The 22,210-nt window shown below is 38.6% G+C and overlaps 1 protein-coding gene across 3 annotated transcripts; it reads right to left on the bottom strand.

Moving 5' to 3' along the window:
• Nucleotides 1-530: 530 nt before the first annotated feature.
• On the bottom strand, nucleotides 531-22,002 carry LOC141444688 (uncharacterized). Of its 3 annotated transcripts, none has more exons than XM_074110276.1 (15): nucleotides 21,735-22,002; nucleotides 21,296-21,427; nucleotides 19,738-19,909; nucleotides 18,971-19,251; nucleotides 17,273-17,447; nucleotides 15,710-15,876; nucleotides 14,584-14,661; nucleotides 13,258-13,391; nucleotides 12,366-12,440; nucleotides 7,924-8,047; nucleotides 5,961-6,085; nucleotides 4,365-4,485; nucleotides 3,238-3,363; nucleotides 2,067-2,207; nucleotides 531-669 (listed from the first exon to the last, which is right to left on the bottom strand). In XM_074110276.1, the coding sequence occupies exons 1-15, from the start codon at nucleotides 21,846-21,848 to the stop codon at nucleotides 547-549; spliced, it is 2,088 nt and encodes a 695-aa protein (XP_073966377.1). In that variant the 5' UTR covers nucleotides 21,849-22,002; the 3' UTR covers nucleotides 531-546. The 3 variants fall into 3 exon arrangements, with proteins under 3 accessions (XP_073966377.1, XP_073966378.1, XP_073966379.1); XM_074110277.1 differs by having other exon boundaries at nucleotides 18,974-19,251; XM_074110278.1 differs by lacking the exons at nucleotides 531-669; nucleotides 2,067-2,207 and having other exon boundaries at nucleotides 3,274-3,363; nucleotides 4,365-4,480.
• Nucleotides 22,003-22,210: the final 208 nt, after the last annotated feature.

Genomic DNA, 22,210 nt, shown 5'->3' with positions numbered 1-22,210 from the left:
TTTGACTATTCCTCGATTTTTCCTGGACTGTGTAGTAATATTTTCTAAATTTTCCCTGAATGTAGCCACCTCACCACACTCAAATAGTAGCATTTTATTAGGTACGGTCACGAGCGTTAATTTGGACCTATTTCTTCAAAAAATCCTTTTATATGTCCTTATATATGTTTTAGTTATTAAATGGGTCCCACTGAAAAACAGCGTTGCGGCTTGCCGTAACAGTATGCTGAGTGGGGTCCACATTATACTATTCGATGTTATTATTATTTTTTTCTCTCCATCTAATGTATTTTTATGTGTATCGAATATGTGTAAATAAATGTCTCTCTCTCTCTCTCTCTCTGAATTGTCATACAAAATGACAGATATTCAATCTTAAGTGGGTCTCAAATTAACTCTCGTGACTACACACACACACGCACAGACAGATACGCACGATCGCAAATCACACATACACAGTCACCGGGACAATATCACGGGAGAAAAAAATTACAAAACCTTATTCTTGTATATGGAATGAAACCAAAGAATCCTTTGAACAGTTTATCATCGTTTCCGTACTCTTCTTATATTGAGGTGTACGCCTTGAACATGTTGCTTCAAGTTGGACGTGTCCGTGAAAGCCTTCTCGCAAATGTGGCATTTATGACGGCGAACGCCTTGGTGCGTCTGAAAAAAAAATTGGATACTTTCAAGATTATTTCAACTCCAAATTTTTGTTACTTTTACGGTCATCCCGTAAACCCCTATCGAAAATACAAACTGAAATATAGATGCACAGAAAAACCAGAAAAATAAGACCAGCGCCGGGAATCGAACCCAGGTCCTCGGCATTCCGGTTCAGGTCTTCGGCGTGGATACTTTCCTCAAATACGTGTCCAATATTTTTTGATAATCTAACTGACGCTGACGGACGCAATGGATTTTTTTAGGACTAACGTATTGATCCAAGGGCGTAACCCGTCTGTATAGGAAAGACGGTACAGGTCGATTCACAAATGGATTGAATGATTCAATCAAAGTATCAGTTACCGTTACAATACCAAACTACCACAAACGGGACTTGTCACGCTAAAACACACCAGTAATATTTACCTCGACGTTTCGGCAACATTACAGTGGCCGTGGTCAGGGGTAGACTGAAGTGTGTGGTGTCAAGTCTGCCTAGCAGCGCGAGTCCTCCGAACTACCCGCACTTGATCACTAATAGTACCGGCACTCGTATCACGAACTACCCGCACTTGGTCATTTTTATTTGTCACCCCATCACACCGACAACGTCCGATCGTTCCTCCGAACATCCATCCCGACCAAAGAGTAGTATAATATACAGGGAAAAAGAGGGCCCTCTCTCGGCTCATTCATGCAGACGGTTTTGAAGCGCCGTCTACATTTCGTAACAAGTACCATTGATGTATATATCCATCCATACGTATAGCTATTAATAGTCACAGGTATTCTTTTACTTTACTGGTTTTGCTTCCCAGCTCAAACCACATAAAAACTAAAAACAGGGCTGCAAAGAGAAGTGAGACCGCTTGAATTCAGTCTTCTTAAGTTTAAACCAGCTCATTTTCCGTTGCAGCACTGTCTTTACTTTTATGTGGCCTGAGTTTCGATTGTAACGTAGCCATCTTGTTCCTGTTGAGCGGAATAGACGCCTGGCCTGACATAGGGGTTGCTACACAAAAAATATTTGTAAGACTGAGCGGATACATTATGTGACTTTTATATTAGAAATTACAATACGATTGTCAATTTCGAAAATAAAGTTCTTTTTGCGGTAATTATCAACGACAAAATATTTTTTAATAAAAAAAAAATTATGATCTCAAACTTACAGTGACATCTATCTGAAACAAATGACAACAATCTGTTTTATTTTAGGTTAAACAAACAAGATGGCGGCGCTATCGACATCAATTAGTACGGTATAGGCGACTGTCCCCCCCCCCCCCCCTGATCCCGACGACGACGACCGCGACGAGTGTTGTGTTGTGTAAGTTTTGTGTGTGCACTAGGAAATAACGATTCTGGGAAATTAATCTAACAAATCCATTACATACCAGTTTATGTCTGAACAGGCCGCTAAGCTTGCTATAAGTCTTCCCGCATATCCTGCAAGAGTTGCGGCCTTGCTGCTTCTTAGCCGGCGGTGGACGGATGCCCTTGTGTACCAGAGAGTGCTGCTGGAGGAGACCGGGCGACTGGAAAAAAAGTATCTTATAAACAAACAGCGTAATTTATTAACTACTTACAGATACAGTACACAATGGTTGTCCAGTATTTTATCGGAAAAGTTATATAGATAAATATATTAGTTAAAAGTCATATAATAAATAAAAATATATGTAACCAAATACCAGCCTGTTGAAGTATTAAAAATAGTGAATGATCTACACTTTCTGCCAACAAACTGCTACGCAGTTTCGCAGTTTGGCAGAGGTTTATAGTTATAAGTATTTCTGTACTTCTTTTGTTTTTTTATTTGAGTAAATATATATAATATATATATTATATGCACTCTCAATTAGCCTCAGCATCCATCGTACAACCATTTTGACATTTCATATTATTACCTGTCTCTGTTACAAGAAATAAATGTTTTGAATTGAATTTGACTTTAAATAATAAAGTTTTAATGAAAATATCGCTCATTGAATACAATGGATGGACCAAAAATGCGCCATTTACACATACACTCGGAATACGGTATTTGACAACTCCTGATTTTGCCATATCTTAATATTATTATGAAAATATAGACATACATATAGTATTTAGCGAAGAGCAAATTAAATTCGGTTGAAAATTGGATTTATAGTGATTTTTTGAAAAATCTATAAGTATACCTGTCTCTTTCTCAAACGCTTTCTCTATGCAGCAAGTATGGCGGTACTTGCGTATGGCAGTATGTCTTTCTCTGTCTATCTGAATTTCAAACTTTATAACTTTGTTATTTGTAAGGGTAGCTTAAAAATTGTTTTTATATTGGATAACAGGCATTGTGTAGTTTTAATTTATAAAACATATACAAAATAGTCAAATGCCGTATTCATACAAATCTATGGAACTACCACATACAGACAGTAGTTATCCGTTCGAACTTTTCTTTGATTCGGAATTCCGCATGGTGGCCTGTGCGTACAGAATTGAATAAACGCATGTGTGTAAATTCCGAAACTGAATTCCGAGTGTATGTGGCGGCTCTTAAAGCGAAAATGCCCTGGTACACACCTTGTATGTCTTGCCGCACTGCTCGCACAGATAGTGCCGTTGCACGGCGAACTGGTACGGCTTATCGGGGTGAGAGCGCAGGTAATGCTGATACACACCGTTCGGGTGAGAGAACACTTCGTCGCACTGCAACGAATACACTGTCGTGGAAACTGAATTACGTACTAGCCCGGACCTATTTAATTAATCAATTTCGCTATGATTACTCTGGTATAGTATGAATTTTTTGAGGTGTCCCGATCTCGTTAACAGCCCACCGTTCGAACAAAGCCATTGTATTCTATTGTGCCCTCAACCGCATAATCCTCAGTCTAAAATGAACGGAAACATAAGATAACTTAGTTCATTAAAATAACGACTTTATTGTCTAGAGCAGAAAGTGGATTTTAAAATAAATACTCGTTCCCAGATAATACTTTCCCATGAGGCTGCTTGTATAAACGCATTCAATTTTGAAACAAAGTTTTATTTCAAATTAACTCTACTGTAAATAAATAAAGTCGTTATTTCAATGAGCTATTTTGTCTTATATTTCATTTCATTTTAAACTGAGGATTATGCACTTGAGGATATAATAATAATAATAATAAAATTTATTTATTCAGATAACTAGGATCCATCAGTTGTTAGTATTACTTATAAATATGTTAGGTACATGGTGTTAGTTAAATGTACGATGCTTACCGTAGTGTTAGTGAAACAAACAAAAATAAAGAAAAATCAAATAAAGAAAATAAAATAAAATGGTTCAGCACTTTTACTAGTACATAGGCTTGTTTGTCAGTACATGAATCATATGACAATGATTCAGATACTGAGAATCAAACCTATCTGCGAATGCCCTCAGGATGCCGTTGGCGCTCCCCTCCAACAATAATGATGATATAATGAATACAATGGCTTGTTCGAAAGGTGGGCTGTTAACGAGATCGGGACACCTCAAAAAATTCATACTATAAATAAATGTATAGGATGTCTACGTGACATCAGTAGCACCATGGTTCCACCCTGGTACGTGGTTCAGTTACAAAATATTTTTTAATTCTGGCCCTCCTCTAAAATATTTGCCACTTTTTGGCCCCCTATCAAGAAAGTTTGCCCACCACTGATTTAGATGATGATGTTACCTCATCGCACTTGATGGCGCGCTTGGGCACCTCTGCGCGCGCGCGGCGCTCCTTGTAGTGCGTGTGCTGCTCCAGCAGTTCCCTGGTCGCGAACTGCTCCCCGCACTTGCGGCAACCTAGGCTGAAGCAGACGTCGATCAACCTTACCTTTTTTAGTGTTCCGTACCCAAAGGGTGACAACGGAACCCTATTACTAACTCCGCTGTCTGTCTGTCCGTCCGTCTGTCACAGGTCTATATCTCTTGAGTCGTAATAGTTAGACACTTGAATTTTTCACAGATTATGTATTACTGTAGCCGCTATAACAACAAATACTAAAAACAGAACAAAATAAATATTAAAGGGGGGCTCCCATACAACAAACGTGATTGTGTTTCCGTTTTTTGCTTAATTTTAATAACGGCAACAGGTACGCTTTAAATATTCACAGAATCTTTAGTTTTATAATCACTAAAAATAAATAATTAAATTAAAATAAAATGAATTTTTAAAGGGGGGCTCCGATACAACAAACTTGATTTTTTTGCCGTTTTTAGGGTTCCGGAGCCAAAATGGCAAAAACGGAACCCTTATAGTTTCGCCATGTCTGTCTGTCTGTCTGTCCGTCCGCGGATTTGCTCAGGGACTATCAATGCTAGAAAGCTGTAATTTTGCACGGATATATAAGTAAACTATGCCGACAAAATGGTACAATAAAAATAAAACTTTTCTCGTCCAACCCTATAGTGTGGGGTATCGTTGGATAGGTCTTTTAAAACCAGGTTGCTAAAACGATTTTTCAATTCAGTGATTTGTTTGCGAAATATTCAACTTTAAAGTGCAAATTTTCATTAAAATCGAGCGTCCCCCCCTCTAAAATCTAAACCGGCGGGTGGGAAAATTTGAAATAATTCAATTCATTCAACTTTCAAGGAAAACTATAACGGCTAAGTTTGCTTGAGAATTATTAGTAGTTTACTCTTAAATAGCAGCCTAAGGTATAAAATATACCTAAACTTGGAAGATTCCGTATAAAATACGAAATCCTTAGAAAAATATTACTTAATTTTTTCGTAATGGCTACGGAACCCTATTTTGGGCGTGTCCGACACGCTCTTGGCCGGTTTTTTACTAATATAATATCTAATGTTGTATAGATAATGGTACGGAACCCTTCGTGCGCGGGTCCGACTTGTTTTTTTTTTAACTCGCCGAAGTGGCAATAGGCAGGTCATTATAGCACGGAGGGGAGCGCCAAAGTTCGCATACTTTTCGCTAGCCATGTAATCTTTGTCCGAATCATCGTTTGTCATAATTTTTTCCCACTGAAACCTTAAATTAGCTGAAATTTTTAAATGGTCATCTTCTAGAAAACTGTACCCAGCCCCAGCATGAAGAACAGATGTTGAAAATTGGTTTTGTAGTGTTTTTTTGAACAATCTATACCTCATCTACTATTCACTGTTATTATTATTATTATTTTTCTCTCCATCTAATGTATTTTTATGTGTATCGAATATGTGTAAATAAATCTCTCTCTCTCTCTCTCTCTCTCATCTCATCCACTTCTGCTGCTAACTGTATGTACACAAAAGATTAGAACGTAACCATACTTACATATCCCTGGCTATCTCTTTATGTTTGTCCGTAATAAGTACGTGACGGACATACATCTTGCGCGAGACAAAAGTCACGTCGCACTCTTCACACTTCGTGCTGTCGCTCTCTAACTTATCAATATCCTGAAACAGGCAAACATATTTTAAATATATTATTTTCCGGTCTTTTATCACCTTTACGGTCACTTAAAATTTTACCATTTCACTAGCCCTGATTTTATAAACCATCTTATCACAAGGCGGTTTTTTTATTGATCCTAATTATTCATTAGTCCCAATATTATCATCCAGAAGTTTCATAATGCCTAATTCCTCATGACCGAATTATCATTTGCCATAAAATTTAACTTTTTCCATAAAATAAAATAAAAAACTATCCTATGTCCTTCTCTGGGACTCGAAACTATCCGTATACCGAATATCATTTAAATCGGTTCAGCCGTTTAGACATTAAAAGGTAACAAACAAACAGAAACTTTCCCATTTTTTTTTGTTACTCGATTGGATGGCAAACGAGCAAGTGGGTCTCTGATGGTATAAGAGATCACAAGAGCCCATAGACACCTGCAACACCAGGGGATTGCAGATACGTTGCACATAGAGGCCTAAGATGGGATACCTCAAGTGCAGTAATTTCACCGGCTGTTCTTACTCTCCACGCCGAAACACAACAGTGTAAAGCACTGCTGCTCACGGACAGGAATTAGCGAGCAAGATGGTGGTAAGCAATCCGGGCGGACCTTGCACAAGTTCCTACCACCAGCAAACTTATACCATTACCAATACCACTACCATTACCATTTCTAACATTAGTACCTAAGGCTAACACTATGATCCCATGTTGGTCGAAAGAGTATACTGAGCGGCAAAACATCTGGCCCTCAAATGTATGCAGTAATAGGTAATTTTGTATACAGAGTGGGCCAAATATTGTGCCGGTCAGTATAATTTTGAATAGATTTGAAAAGGAAGGATATAGTGTCTCTGGCCTTTAAGACGAATCAACAAAAAAAAAACAATCCTTTTCCAGGCACAGTGCAATAGTGACCGTATATATATATAATTGTAAACAAACATCCAACTTTGCCTAACTCACAATATGGCACAAAATGAACTGAAATCGTTAAATATATATATTTTTTAAATTAATTATCATTGGGTAACAATATAAAACTATTATTCATTTTTAGTAGTGTATCTAAGTTAGCGGGACTTGGCAAGGAGTTAAATTTATAAAATAAAATAAAAAGTTCTAAAACCGAATAGGGAATATCACTGCAATGTTCTGCCGTCAGAATGCAGCACTAGCACAAACCGTGAACAGTTTTTTTGAATATCTTAAATGTATTTTAAATGTCCGTAGGATGCCATAACATCATAATTATAGCAATTAAATTTTTGGAATTATAGCTCTACCGCTACCATCGATGTAAATATCGTGTTATTTTGTAACTAATAAATATGTCGAAAATACAAACTGTGACATGGATGCACAGAAAAACCAGAAAGAGACTAGCGCTGGGAATCGAACCCAGGTCCTCAGCAATCCGTGCTGCGTGCTATAACCCCTACACCACCGCTGGACAGGAATCTAGACACGAATTTTTGCTATGCATACATATCTCAGGTTGCTTATTTCTACTACGCTACTTATGCAGCAGCACTAGCGACATCTATGTTCCGCTCTCATCGAGAGACGTCACACTCTTTCGGAACCAACCGCTCACCCAGACAAGAGATGTCGCTACTAAGCAATCAAATTATGATTGGTTTTTTGGAGACCAAAAACCAATCATAATAAATATGTCACGAATTCATGATCCGTCATGGCGACAAAATATAAACAGAACTGACGTCGTCACGGCGGTTCGTTTACGGTTTGTGCTAGTGTCGCCCTCTGTGCAGAGCTTTGCGTAATATTCCCTATTCAGTGGGGTGGCACCACGCCGCTGCAATTTTACCTTATGTACAGCTTTTATGTGTAGATTAAGGCCGTAAGCGCTGACGAAGCTGCGTGCGCACGCGCCGCAGATGAAGGAGGAGGGATGCGCGCGCCGCAAGTGGCCCATGTATGTCGTGTGCTTCCTACAGACATACAGCCTTATTCATAAAAAGTTAGAGCCTCCTTGAAGGCTTCTTGAAGGCCCGATGCTAAAAACATGATTCATAAACGTCTGTTAGCGCTAATCAGTCGATCAAGGCTCTGCTAAAGTTAGAGGACCGTAGGACCCTCCTTTATCTCCCTGCGAAGTCACAAAATGGCCGCCACAAGTTTGAACAGCTGACTTTGACAAGAGCAAAAAAAACCATACCGAGATATTTTTTAGTGAAGGGAGGGTTATTGCAGATTAAAAAAAAATCCAGAAAAAATATTTTCAGGAATTTTTATTTAAAAATCCTCTAAATTAGGTATTTTATTACTGCTACTTTACTAACAATAAAAATATGAAAAAAAAAAAAAAATGTGATGATTAAACAATTACGGCTTTTTTGCACTAAGGTACAACATAAATATGCGGATCGAATGGCGGGGAAAACAAAAACATCTTGCTTTTTTATTTTTTCCTGCTAATTTTGCTGTCACTGCTATCAATTTTTTTTAATTATCGATGAGGCCATTTTTGTCTTTGATTAGTCAAGATGGCCAACATAACGCGTCTAATCCGTCTATCAGCAGCTCAACAACTAGCAGACTGCTAGCAAGCGTTTATGAATCATACTTCTTGACAACCGTCTAACAAGCTCAATCAGTCTGCTAAGTAACAGACCGATCAAACCTCAATTAAGGATTTTTATGAATAAGGCTCATAATAAATTAGGACATTTTTACTTTAAAGGACGCGGTTTTTTTTTTTCAGAATACGGTATTTCAAACTGTGGATTTACCATACCCTGTACATTATTATAAAACTATAGATATACAGACAATGTTTAGCGAAGAGAAAATTAATTCGCTTGCAATTTTTTTTTATTCGACTGGATGGCAAAACGAGCAAGTGGGTCTCCTGATGGTAAGAGATCACCCATGCCCATAGACACTCGCAACACCAGGGGGTTGCAGATGCGTTGCCAACCTAGAGGCCTAAGATGGGATACCTCAAGTGCCAGTAATTTTTACCGGCTGTCTTACTCTCCACGCCGAAACACAACAGTCGAAACACTGCTGCTTCACGGCAGAATTAGCGAGCAAGATGGTGGTAGCAATCCGGGCGGACCTTGCACAAGGTCCTACCACCCTGCAAAATTGCCAATTGGATTTATAGCGATTTTTTTGAAAAATCTTATGTGTCTCTTTCTAAAACGCTTTTCTCTATGCAGCAAGCACAGTATAACGAGTTCTCCCAACAGTAGGCCGACGCCTTTGAAGTTGAGCGATACCGCAAGGTATTTACGCAAGTAAGGAAGGGTTGTCACAATAAAATTTGGAAGGTAGATGTCTTTTACGAATCGGTATTGCGAAATTTTTTATTTTAGGGGTGGCATACTTACTAGGGGTAAGAAGTATTAAAAGATACTATTTTTGTAATTAAAAAAACTTTCTCTTTCTACAAAATATACTTTCATAGATTAGTAACCGACAAATAGGTACTTTCGGTTTCTAGACTTAATGTAGAAGTAGAAGTAGAAGACATTTATTTTAATGGATCCTATTCCAATCCAATCTCAGCCTATATACGTCCCACTGCTGGGCACAGGCCTCCTCTGAGAACAAGAGGGCTTGGGCTATAGTTCCCACGCGGGCCCAGTGCGGATTGGGAACTTCACACGCACCATTGAATTGCTTCGCAGGTTTGTGCCGGTTTTCCTCACGATGTTTTCCTTCACCGCAAAGCTCGTGGTAAATTTCAAATGTAGTTCCCACATGAAATTTGGAAAAACTCAGAGGTGCGAGCCGGGGTTTGAACCAACAACCCCTCTGTTTGAGAGGCGATAGGTCAACCACTAGGCCACCACGGCTTTTTTACCCTGTATATTATTAGAAAAATATAGATATACAGACAATGTTTAGCGAAGAGAAAAAATAATTCGCTTTGCAAATTGGATATATAGCGATTTTTTGAAAAATCTTTATATGTGTCTCTTTCTAAAACGCTTTTCTCTATGCAGCAAGCACAGTATAACGAGTTTCTCTCTACAGTAGGCCGACGCCTTTGAAGTTGAGCGATACCGCAAGGTATTTACGCAAGTAAGGAAGGGTTGTCACAATAAAATTTGGAAGGTAGATGTCTTTTACGAATCGGTACGTATTGGTATTGCGAAATTATATAATTTAGGGGTGGCATACTTACTAGGGGTAAGAGTATTAAAAGATACATTTTTGAAATAAAAAAAAACTTTCTTTTTCTACAAAATATACTTTCATAGATTAGTAACCGACAAATAGGTACTTTCGGTTTCTAGACTTAATGGATCCTATTATTGAATTTAATTATATAAAAATATATATAAATAGATTAATTATTTTTTAACATGTACATTGAATTTTCAATCAAGAAATCATAGAACTTGGCAAGGGAGGTATCAAAATTAATGGGGAAACTATCCAATTTATCCAACTTGCAGATGATATTGCTGCTGTTGCAGAAACTTCTACGCAGCTAGGGGAATTTGTGTGGGCAATGGATTCAACATTCAAAGAATGCGGGCTAAAGAATAAACATAAAGAAGACAAAACGCTATAGTAACAAAACCCCTTCCAGATATTCGCCAATAGTACTTAATGATACACCAATTGAAACGGGTTGATAGTTTCAGATATTAAGGCAGTTTAATCACCAAGGACTCCAGGTGTACGCCTGATATTTGTCACACGGATTGCTATGGCAAAAACAGCTTTTAACCATAAAAAACAACTGTTAAAATCAAGCAGCTTGTCATGTAAAAGCAAGAAACATTTGATTAAGATGTACATCTGGAGTATTGCTCTTTATATGAATGTGAAACGTGGACACTGACACAGAATGATAGGGCAAGACTGGAAGCCTTTAAGATGTGGTGCTGGAGGAGAATGAAAGGCATAAGTTGGATGGAAAGGAAGACCAATGAAGAAGTCTTGAGAATGGTTGAAGAACGGAGAACAATCCTGAACACTATAGATGCTAGACGCGGGAATATGATCGGGCATTTGATACGACACGGCGACTTCTTCAAAACAATTTTGGAAGGAAAGATCGAGGGGGAAGAGAGGAGAGGCCGACCTAGGCGCAGCTACATCGATCAGATAAAGGAGAAAGTTGGCGTCGCGTCGTATCAAGAGGTCAAGAGGATGGCTCAAAGGTGTGGAAGATACTCCACCGACAAGAGTATAACTCTTAAGTTGAAGAAGAGGAAATAGATTAAATCTTAGTTTCTTATTTATGCGAGATGAAGATTTGCACGCACTCACAGTACATGTCGTATATACCATAATAAATTTTATTATAAATGTAAGTGTTGAAAAAGGCGATAGCCCTGGAAGACTTGTCCCAAGCTGCTAAGAACGGCGAAGTTAGCAGCTGGGGCTCCTCCCACCCGCGTCTCACCCCTCACGCCCCGCACGATTGCTCTGTCTAGACGTCTCCGTCGGATTACTGTACGGAAACTTGTTATACTGTGCAGCAAGTATGGCGCTACTTGCGTGTGACGTCACATGCAAGTATGTCTTTCTCTGTCTAATCTTGATTTTCAAATCTTTATAACTCTGTTATCATCATCATCGTGTCAGCCGAAAGACACTGCTGGACATAGGCCTCCCCCAAGGCTCTCCACTCAGACCGGTCTTGTGCTTTCCGCATCCACCGCGATCCCGCGATCTTAACCAAGTCGTCGCTCCATCTTGTTGGAGGCCTACCGACAGCTCGTCTCCCGGTCCGCGGACGCCATTCGAGAACCTTCTGGCCCCATCGGCCATCAGTCCTGCGAGCAATGTGCCCCGCCCACTGCCACTTTAGTTTCGCAATTCTTATAACTCTGTTATATTTAAAGATATTTTTCTTTTCGATAACATACATTGTCAAGCTTTAATTTACAAAAAGGAATAAAAAATAGACAAATACCGTATTAGGTAATTCTGGATTCTCCTTACTTAGAATCACTATTGATTTAGAGTCAAAAAATATATACAAGCTTTTTGCTGACTGTACTTTTTGTCGACTTTACTTGCATTGTCACCCAAACTACATTTGCATACCAAATTTCAAGTCGATGCCATTAACCGTTGAAGAGTTCCGTCCTGCGGAGACGATCCTGGCCGGACTACCAGATTATTGTATTGTCACGCAGTTTACATAAATATACCAAATTTCAAGTAAATCCGACTATTGGAAGTTGGTCGAATTTAACTTGCAAGATTTGATGACAAACATCGGGACAGGTGAAACTAGAGAAAAGCTTGTAATAATGATGATGGTGATGATTAGTTTACCTAAAGGTGGCGCCACAGTGTTGGCACGTATGCTCCACCCCTTCGTGCCAGCCATGATGCTTTAGTGCTTGCGCTCTGAAAAGAAAAATTAAACTTAAACACAATATACGTGAACTTAAATAATAAAATACAATAAAAAACATGGAAATAAAAATTAAATGAGTGAACCAACTATTTCTTGTTGTTATTCTGTCCCGTCAGCGAGGGGACAGAAGTTGTACAGTTTAATAGACGAAATGTTGTGTCACATTATACCAAAACCAGCTGTAGCCCGCCACTCCGTTCGCGTAGAATTCGTTTACCGCTATCCCGTGAGAACTATGCAATTTTCCGGGATAAAAACTGTACTATGTAATGCCCCGGGATTGAAACTATCGGTGCACTGAAATTCATCTAAATCGGTTCAGTAGATCCAGAGATTACCCTACAGCCTCACAAACTTTGCCTCTATAATAGTAGATGCTTATTAGATGATCAATTATAGAACGGGCTGAAAACTACGACAAAATGCATGTCTGGCAAATCCTATAAACTTACGGTATAAAGAGTGACTTGGGAAATCACAAGCGTGACAGAAATGTCAAACATACCTCACGACACTAACGCCATCTAGCGATATTTCGCCTCTCGAAAAACACTCATAATATTTTTGCGTCAATTATTACTTTAAAAGAACACATGAACATAGTGTCTTCCCCTTAAGGAACTAAGAACTGCCAATGGACATTTTCTTAGATTAAATTCTGATTAGATAGTTTAAGTTAAAGATAAATTGCTTATTAGCCTAGATAGGCTAGATTGTAATGTAATAAAGCACCTTTATAAGCGCTTTATAAAAAAAAATATATTACTTTGGTATACAATATAATTTTACTTTCTAAAACATACTTACTTGCTATAAGTGACGAAAGGGCACCGTTTACAAGTAAATTTTGTAGTATGATTAGCATCTCTGTGTGTCCTGAACAGTTTCGGTGTCTTGCATCTTATCTTGCATATACTGCACTCGTAATCGCCCGCTGCAGGCTAAAATAGTACATTGTGTGTTAAGGGCGGTAAATAAGGAATTACGCACGAGAGTCTATTAGAAGCCCGAAGTCGAAGACTGAAGACTTTAATGAGTCAATGTTCGTAATTCTAGTACCGCCCGCGCGACATTCAATGTTTTTCATAACATTTGCGAGTAAAATTGTATATTTGTAAAAGAAAAAGAAAGAAAAAGCACACCATGCAGTAAAAATTCAATTACCGACCTTGGGGCTTCATGACAACCAAATTAGTACGGGCAATGACTCATTTACCGACCACGGGTTTCATGACAAGCACATTAAGGTCGAGGGTTTTATTTGGGGGGTTGCAACCAAGGTAGCCTGCATGTTACGACACTGTTTACGAGCAAGTGTGATGAAAAAAATCTAACGTAATTTGTTCCATTTGTTCTAGTCTAGTATAAAACAGTTCTCTCATGTTTCTCAATCACTCGTCTAGGGGTATGTGTCAGTGATCTTTGTGTCAAATATGTCAGTAGTTAAAATGTATCAGTGGTAAAATATGACAACATTTAAACGTGTTAGTGGTAAAAATATGTGAGCAGCTAAATGTGTTGACCGCTGTGTCAGAGGTCAAATGTGTCAATGGTACAATTATGTCAGTAATTATAATGTGTCAGTAATCAACAAAATAATGTGTAATGTATAATGTGTCAGTAGTAAAAAAAGAAAAGTTGCCTATCTGGGTCACGTATTAAGACATGACAGATACGAACTCTTGCAACTCATAATGATGGGCAAAGTGGCAGGCAAAAGAGCAGTGGGTCGTAGGAAGAAGTCGTGGCTACGCAATATCCGGGAATGGACGGGAGTTAAGAGCGCCGCGGAGCTTTTTAGACTGGCAAAAGACCGAATTGGATATGCGGAGCTGACTGCCAACCTTCACTAGTTGGAGAGGCACTTGAAGAGAGAGAGAGAGTAATCAACATTTAAACGCGTTAGTGGTAAAATATGTGAGTATTTAAATGTGTTGGTCGATGTGTTAGAAGTCAAATGGGTCATTGGTATTAAAACGAGTCAAAAGTAAAATATTTCAGTTAAATGCATTGTTCACTGTATCAGCGGTCAAATGTATCAGTGGTAAAATATGTCAGAAGTAAATTAAGTCCATAGTTAATACCTATATGAGCGGTCCAATATATCAGCGGATAAATAAAAAAAAAACTCACCTCGTGTTTTCTGACATGCTGTTCCATCCACTGGCGCCCCTTGAAGCTGGTGAGGCATAAGCGGCACTGGTAGCGCCCCTGAAGGCAATCAGAACTGGTTACAATGAGGGCTATCGTTTTTTGTCTCACTAGATGGCGCACTGTTGCGTGAGGTTTTTAAGTATGGCTTTCAAAGTCTGTTATTACGGGTGTGAAAACAAAGTTTAGATTAAAATCATATTTAATACACCTTAAAACCGTAGCATAAAAATATCGAGCATGCCACAGTGTTGCATAGTACCCGTTTTGTTCGGAAATAAAGGAGGACAAAGGTTTCCGAAAGACAAAACTGTCTCAAAACACAGACAGTCATTGCCCCGGAACGCATATTTGCCATAATTAATTTCAGATATTGCAAAATATTCACAAAATTATTCTAATTATAAATAAACCCGCGTAGCTCACCCAAAAACTATGAGATTTGACATTTCGGAGACCTCACGCTACACTAGCGCCTCTAGCGGCGAATTCATTCGCGATAGCCCTCATTCGTCAAACTTCAGTGACATCAACGCCTACAAAACATCTTTCTTGTGGAAACTTATAGAATTTGTGATCACTGTTTCCGCCACTGTTCTTGCAGTTAACTACGCAGCAGGTTTCGTCACGCATATTTATTTATTTTTGCTTATAATGCACGAATACATAAATTACGCTAGTAAGTAGTGACAGTTGGTCCGCCGAAAAGTTCCTTGTTTGGCCAAGGCGGGCGCTGCGATCGATTCGGGGTTCCTCCACCTCCTACTTTGTCATCATCATCATCATCCCAGCCTATATACGTCCCACTGCTGGGCACAGGCCTCCTCTCAGAACAAGAGGGCTTGGGCCGTAGTTCCCACGCGGGCCCAGTGCGGATTGGGAACTCGCAGGTTTGTGCAGGTTTCCTCACGATGTTTTCCTTCACCGCAAAGCTCGTGGTAAATTTCAAATGTAATTCCGCACATGAACTTCGAAAAAATCAGAGGTGCGAGCCGGGGTTTGAACCCACGACCCTCTGCTTGAGAGGCGATAGGTCAAACCACTAGGCCACCACGGCTCCTACTTTGTACCCAGCGAATATTGTATTGTATGAAAGAGTCTTCGTTACCTGTAAGTGACCCTCGGCCTGTCTCCTCGCCAGGAACTCGGCCCACTGCTGCTCCGGGCTTAGGAAATATGTGATGCTGAAGTGCTCCTCCAGCTCCTGGTTGACTTTGAGCCGCTTTGCCCTGAGGAGCTGCTGCTGGGTGTGCTTGGAGGACTTCGGCTCTTTTTCTGTATACCCAATAGGGAATATTACCATGGTAAAAGAGAAGTAAGTTCACTACAAACAAAAGTATTAAGTTTAAGATTGGTTTTTTTGGAATCTTTTTGTATTTTCTATTTCAATTCCAAATTTTACTTTTACGGTCATCCCGTAAAACCTAAATTGAAAATACAAACTGAAATATAGATGCACAGAAAAACCAGAAAAATAAGACCAACACTGGGAATCGAACCCAGGTCCTCGGTATTCCGTACCAAAAAACCAATCTTAATTTGATTGCTTAGTAACGACATCTCTTGTCCGGGTGAGCGGTTGGTTCCAATGGAGTGCCGAAAGTTTCTCGATGAGGGCTACGGTATAGATGTCGCTAGCGTCGCTGCTTAAGTGGCTAAATAAGAAACAAGCCAGCAAAGATGCGAGGTGCATAGGGGAAATTCGTGTCTGTACCGTTGACCAGCAGTGGTGTAGCACGCGGTACGGAATACCGAGGACCTGGGTTCGATTCCCAGTGCTAGTTATTTTTCTGGTTTTTCTGTGCATCTATATTTCAGTTTGTATTTTCAATTTAGTATTAAGTTTTCTGTAGTCAAGGATGCGCTGCCGTCGGTGCCGTACGTTTTGATTTTACCTCGCTCGTCTTGCGCTCGGTTCGCGAGATGATTACCTTTTACGTTCGGGTATAGTTGTAAAGGAAGCCGTGGTGGCCAAGTGGTTTGACCTATCGCCTCTCAAGCAGAGGGTCGTGGGTTCAAACCCCGGCTCGCACCTCTGAGTTTTTCGAAATTCATGTGCGGAATTACATTTGAAATTTACCACGAGCTTTGCGGTGAAGGAAAACATCGTGAGGAAACCTGCACAAACCTGCGAAGCGATTCAATGGTGCGTGCGAAGTTCCCAATCCGCACTGGGCCCGCGTGGGAACTATGGCCCAAGCCCTCTTGTTCTGAGAGGAGGCCTGTGCCCAGCAGTGGGACGTATATGGGCTGGGATGATGATAGTTGTAAATTAGTAGTAATTATTATAATTCTATATCTATCTATCTACTACCTTTAAATGAGCAATTATTGTAATTTTGGGTATCTCGGAAACTACTCCAATGATAACGATGAAATTAGGTATAGGGGTTTTCTGGGATGATAAATCGGCATGACCGTAAAAGTACAAAATTTGGAGTTGAAATAAAAAATACAAAAAGACTCCAAAAACCAATCTTGATGATAAATCGATCTAACTTGGTCTTATCTCTGGGAAATCGCTTAGTAACGAGTTTTAGCCCGAGCAATGCTCGGTCGCCCAGGTACTGTATAGTAAAGTTATAATTAAATAACTGCAAGAAAATATTTAAAAAGCATTTATAAATATATCATTTTATTTATTCATATTCCTGTAAATTTTTTAACTTACTGTTTCTCTTTACTTTTTTCTTTTTTTCCACTATTTCAAAATCCACATCATCCAATATGGTAGCTGCTTGTAATTCTTCCTTTATCTCCTGTAGCGTCATGTCTTCGTCTCTTTCTGGTTTTACATCTGTCTCGTTTTGTTCTTCAACAGTATCTTCCACTATTTGTTCCTGAAACTATAAGTTTTGTGAAAAATAAACTTTTTGCCTTCAATTATACTTAATTTTATTTATTAACTACCCTATCCGCACGGCTTCGCATGCGTTAACGTAACCATTAGGTGCAATGAGGGCTATCGTTTTATGTCTTTCTAGATGGCGCCACTGTTGCTAGAGGTTTTTAAGAATAAGAATAAGAAACGTTTATTGTTTAAGTGTGGCTTTCAAAGTCTGTTATTAATCTGTCATCTCCCAGGATAACAGGATCAAAGGAATTTGGGCACAAATTTGTGCCTCTGGGAGAGGACAGGTTAAGGGCGTGAAAACAAAGTTTAGATTGAAATCATATTTAACACACACTCAAACTGTACCATAAAAAAATACGAGCAACCAGTGTTGCGTAGTCCCGTTTTGTTAAAAAAAAAAGGAGGACAAAAGTTTCCGAAAGACAGAACTGTCTCAAAACGCAGACATTCATTGCCCCGTGACGCATAATTGCCATAATTAATTTCAGGTAATGCAAAATATGCACAAAATAGTTCTAATTATAAATAAACCCACGTAGCTCACCCAAAAACTATGAGATTTGACATTTCGGAGACCTCACGCTACACTAGCGCCTCTAGCGGCGAATTCATACGCGATAGCCCTCATTGAATTGAAATTCCGGGATTTTGCAGGTAGTAGGACCTTGTGCAAGGTCCGCCCGGATTGCTACCACCATCTTGCTCGCTAATCCTGAAGCAGCAGTGCTTGCACTGTTGTGTTTCGGCGTGGAGAGTAAGGCAGCCGGTGAAATTACTGGCACTTGAGGTATCCCATCTTAGGCTCTAGGTTGGCAACGCATCTGCAATCACCCTGGTGTTGCAGGTGTCTATGGGCGGTGGTGACCTCTTACCATCAGGAGACCCACTTGCTCGTTTGCCATCCAGTCAATTAAAAAAAAACATTGCAAAAAATCCCGTGGAAATACCCATAAATTAAACCGTTTTTTATTCACATGTATGTATACCTTTCATAAAATTAAAAATAAATTTAATTAATAGAAAAGCGTCGAATTTACGTGTTTGATTCTAGCGCTTGTAACTTAGGGGCACTTGCAGGCTTTTTAATGTAGGTTTAAGTGGTCTTAAGTCCTGTCAGACCCATACAAGAACTGTCAGTTTAAGCCTAAAATCAAGATTTTAAAAAAAGCCTGCAAGACATCCTTAATGCGCTAAGGTGACATTAGAAAAGTTTAGTTGTTAAATTTTATAATTTTCATAATTTTTAATTACTTAAGAACCTTCTAAAATAATAATAATTCAATTAATTTATTCGAGTTACGTGACTAATGTAAAAATGTAAAAAAAAAAAATAGATTAAATTGATAGTCATCAAGTTATGGTGTGACAAATGATTTTCATTGAAAAAGTGAGTGACTGGGTGAGATGGAAGATGTTTGCAGGGAAAAGTAGTCTCATTCTGTGAGAAGCCAGAGCGGACAACTGGTACTTATAAGTTAGGCTATAAATGACCAATCAAAATGTGATCAAACTCACCACCTCTTCATTTTTGACTGCTTTTGTTTCCTCTACACACAGCACTTCCGTCATAGCGCCTTCGTTTTCTACCATAGTCTCCATCTCATTTTCAACGGGCACATCTCTAGCCTGAATTGTATCCGAGTCAACAAAATCATCAATGTATCCTTCGACATTGTCTATTGGCGACTCTAAATATTCTTTGTTGTCTTGATCCATGTGAAGCTGCCGTTCATTTGTTTGTACATAATCGTCGGGTGGTTTTGCTTGTGTCACTTCTGCTGATTCATCTTTTGGTACTGAAATTGAAACAAATTAATTGATTAAATGTACTGTAACTAGAACATTTTGAAGAAAGTAGAAAAGATAAAGCTGTGCTTTAAAAAATTGAAACTGACTAGAAAAAGTCATTTAGACCTTAGGTTGTATGTCCACTGGAGCGGAGCAAAGCAGCAGAGCTAGCAGCAGGGATAGATTGAAGAAACTGTGGAAGTAGGTAATTGTATTCTTCTTATTTATTCATAATGTGTATTGTGTTCAATGTACATGATAACTAAGTACCTATATATATATATATGCTGCATGCGGCGACCGCAAAAGTGTAAAGAACACTGTAGTCGGCCGCATTCGGCGAGCCACAGCTGTCACCGCCTTAATATGGTCCGTGTAGACGGACAGACTAATGTAAAGACGACATTCGTTCCCCGAAGTAGTTTGAAACAAATTCGGCGACCGCATTAGGTGAATGACGCAGTGTAATTGCCGGTTTATAAAGCGAGTCTTACCTGTCAAATGCCAAACATATAATTTACTATCTGTCTTCATTTTAGTCTTGCTTTTCTTGGGTGTGTGGATGCAGTCAACAACTTCCATCCGCTGAGCCTTGCCACATGTTAGGTGGATGGGGTGGTACCGCTGCCGCCAGTCCTGGTTATGATTCACGTAGAGCTGAGTCACCTGGAATGTTTTTATGTATGTTTGTTATGTTTTCATGTTAGTAGTTTGCTGATTGTGATGAATGGTACGGAAATATTGAGACATTCAGAAGGTAGGATAGTTTTGTCCTGGAAATTTGCCAGGTAGCTGGATCTTGAGAATAATACATAGGCTACTTTTTGTTCCAATCTTCCGTCTGTATGTCCATCACAGTGCTGTATCTCAAGAAGTATTTCTATTGCCACTATAACAAATAATATATTTATTTATTTATTTAAGAAATATAATAAATAAATAACAGTTGTTTATAGGCTAAATATAATAATAATAAGAAATATAATATTTTAGTTTTCATTGTTTCTCAATAATAAAATTATAATTAATTCAAATTCAAAAATAATTTAATAAGAAATCTGGGTCCACATGTAGTTATTTAATGAATTTAACAGAAACCACAAACATAGAACAATAATACAGATAAATATACTACTTACATAATATCACCAAATAATAAAAACTAGTCAAGCGTGAGTCAAAGTAAGTGGTTTGTTTGCAGCTGTACTTAATGAACTTAAACATGTAGTGTGATTATTTTTTTCAGATTTTTTTCGTTTACATATTGACGGTTGAAAGGAGAAATTGACTAAGCAACATTTTTGAGAAAATTTTGAAACATAGGTAGCCCAAATGACAGGTAAAAATTCATTGATTCCAAAAATGTATACTGCTCAATACAAAATAAGGGCCACACAAATTTTATGGGTGAAACGAAAATACGAATAAATATAATAATTTATAACATTCCTTGTCTAAAATTGGTTATATTAATAGAACATAACACAGTACAAGTACTTTTCATCCAATTAAATGTATTCAATTAAAAACACAAATATATTTTTGATTTCATATTACCAGTGAAATTCAAGTGGCCCTTGAGGTCTTGAGTAGTATATATAACTTAATCATCATCATCATCATCCCAGCCTATATACGTCCCACTGCTGGGCACAGGCCTCCTCTCAGAACAAGGAGGCTTGGGCCATAGTTCCCACGCGGGCCCAGTGCGGATTGGAACTTCGCACGCACCATTGAATCGCTTCGCAGGTTCGTGCAGGTTTCCTCACGATGTTTTCCTTCATCGCAAAGCTCGTGGTAAATTTCAAATGTAATTCCGCACATGAATTTCGTTAAACTCAGAGGTCGAGCCAGAGTTTGAACCCACAACCCTCTGCTTGAGAGGCGATAGCTCAAACCACTAGGCCACCACAGCTTCACGGCATATAACTTAATACCTTAAATAAATTTTGGTTAGTTAATTTCTCCTCTAAAGCATCAATGTACATTCTAAACCTGGACTGTACGGAGCCATTGGTGTGACCAAGTCGCACTTGGCCAGTGCATCCATACCTTTCTTCCATTGTTTAGGTATTCTGTCAGCTGATAATAGGAGGCCCTGCACATTTTGACGAACTTGTACAGCTTCCTCATGAGACAGGCGCAGTGCGGGCAGAACTTGTTGATCCATGGTAACTCCTCAAACTGAAGATTGTTAAACATAAACTATAGTATCAGGTATAAAAAGATTCGTAAATTGTGAAAATCAATGTGCACTCTAGAATGGTACATGGAACCATAATAATAGAATAGAAGATTTAATAATGATTAAATTAATTTATTCTAGTAACATCGCTTATTACATATACGAAGTTAACGTTTTTATTAAGTGTAGAATAGATAGATAAACCAAACAAAAAAGCAAAAGAAACAAAAATAACAACGGACTTTGACTGTTGGTTTGAAATCTTGTAAATTTGTGTTTTTATTTCTTATTTGTTTAGATACTTACTGTGCATCCAGTCAACTTTTCATACGTTGATTCGTAAAAATCGCCTTCTTTGTAATTTTTTAACTTTCCCTCAATACGGTAACAAATGCGGCATGCAGCGAATGACGGCGCCATTGAAAGCAGTCACAAAAAATATTATTTACCGAAGTACCCGTTTAAATTTAACTTGCTCCAAATATTCATAAAATTTTCGGAAAACGCGAAATTGAAAATTCGTCGACGGCAACCATTATCAACAACAACCACAGACTAATAAGAGATACTACGACAACAACAACGGAAAAAAATGAGACGTTTTTTAGTTGATGTAAACGACAACACGGTAGTCTGGTTACTAACAAGTTAATCTGAAAAATTAAATTGATTATTGAACAATCAAATTGCAATTCTACAATTAAAATATTTTGATTTGTATCGCAGTGGGTTCGGTAAAAGAAATGTAACACTGTTTTTCTTCGCTACTTTAATTTTTTTAA

Source organism: Choristoneura fumiferana, chromosome 30 (genome assembly GCF_025370935.1).
Source record: "Choristoneura fumiferana chromosome 30, NRCan_CFum_1, whole genome shotgun sequence".
In the NCBI taxonomy this organism is placed as follows: domain Eukaryota; kingdom Metazoa; phylum Arthropoda; class Insecta; order Lepidoptera; family Tortricidae; genus Choristoneura; species Choristoneura fumiferana.
Note: the sequence above shows the minus strand (reverse complement) of the source record. Positions and strands in the feature narration are given on the sequence as shown.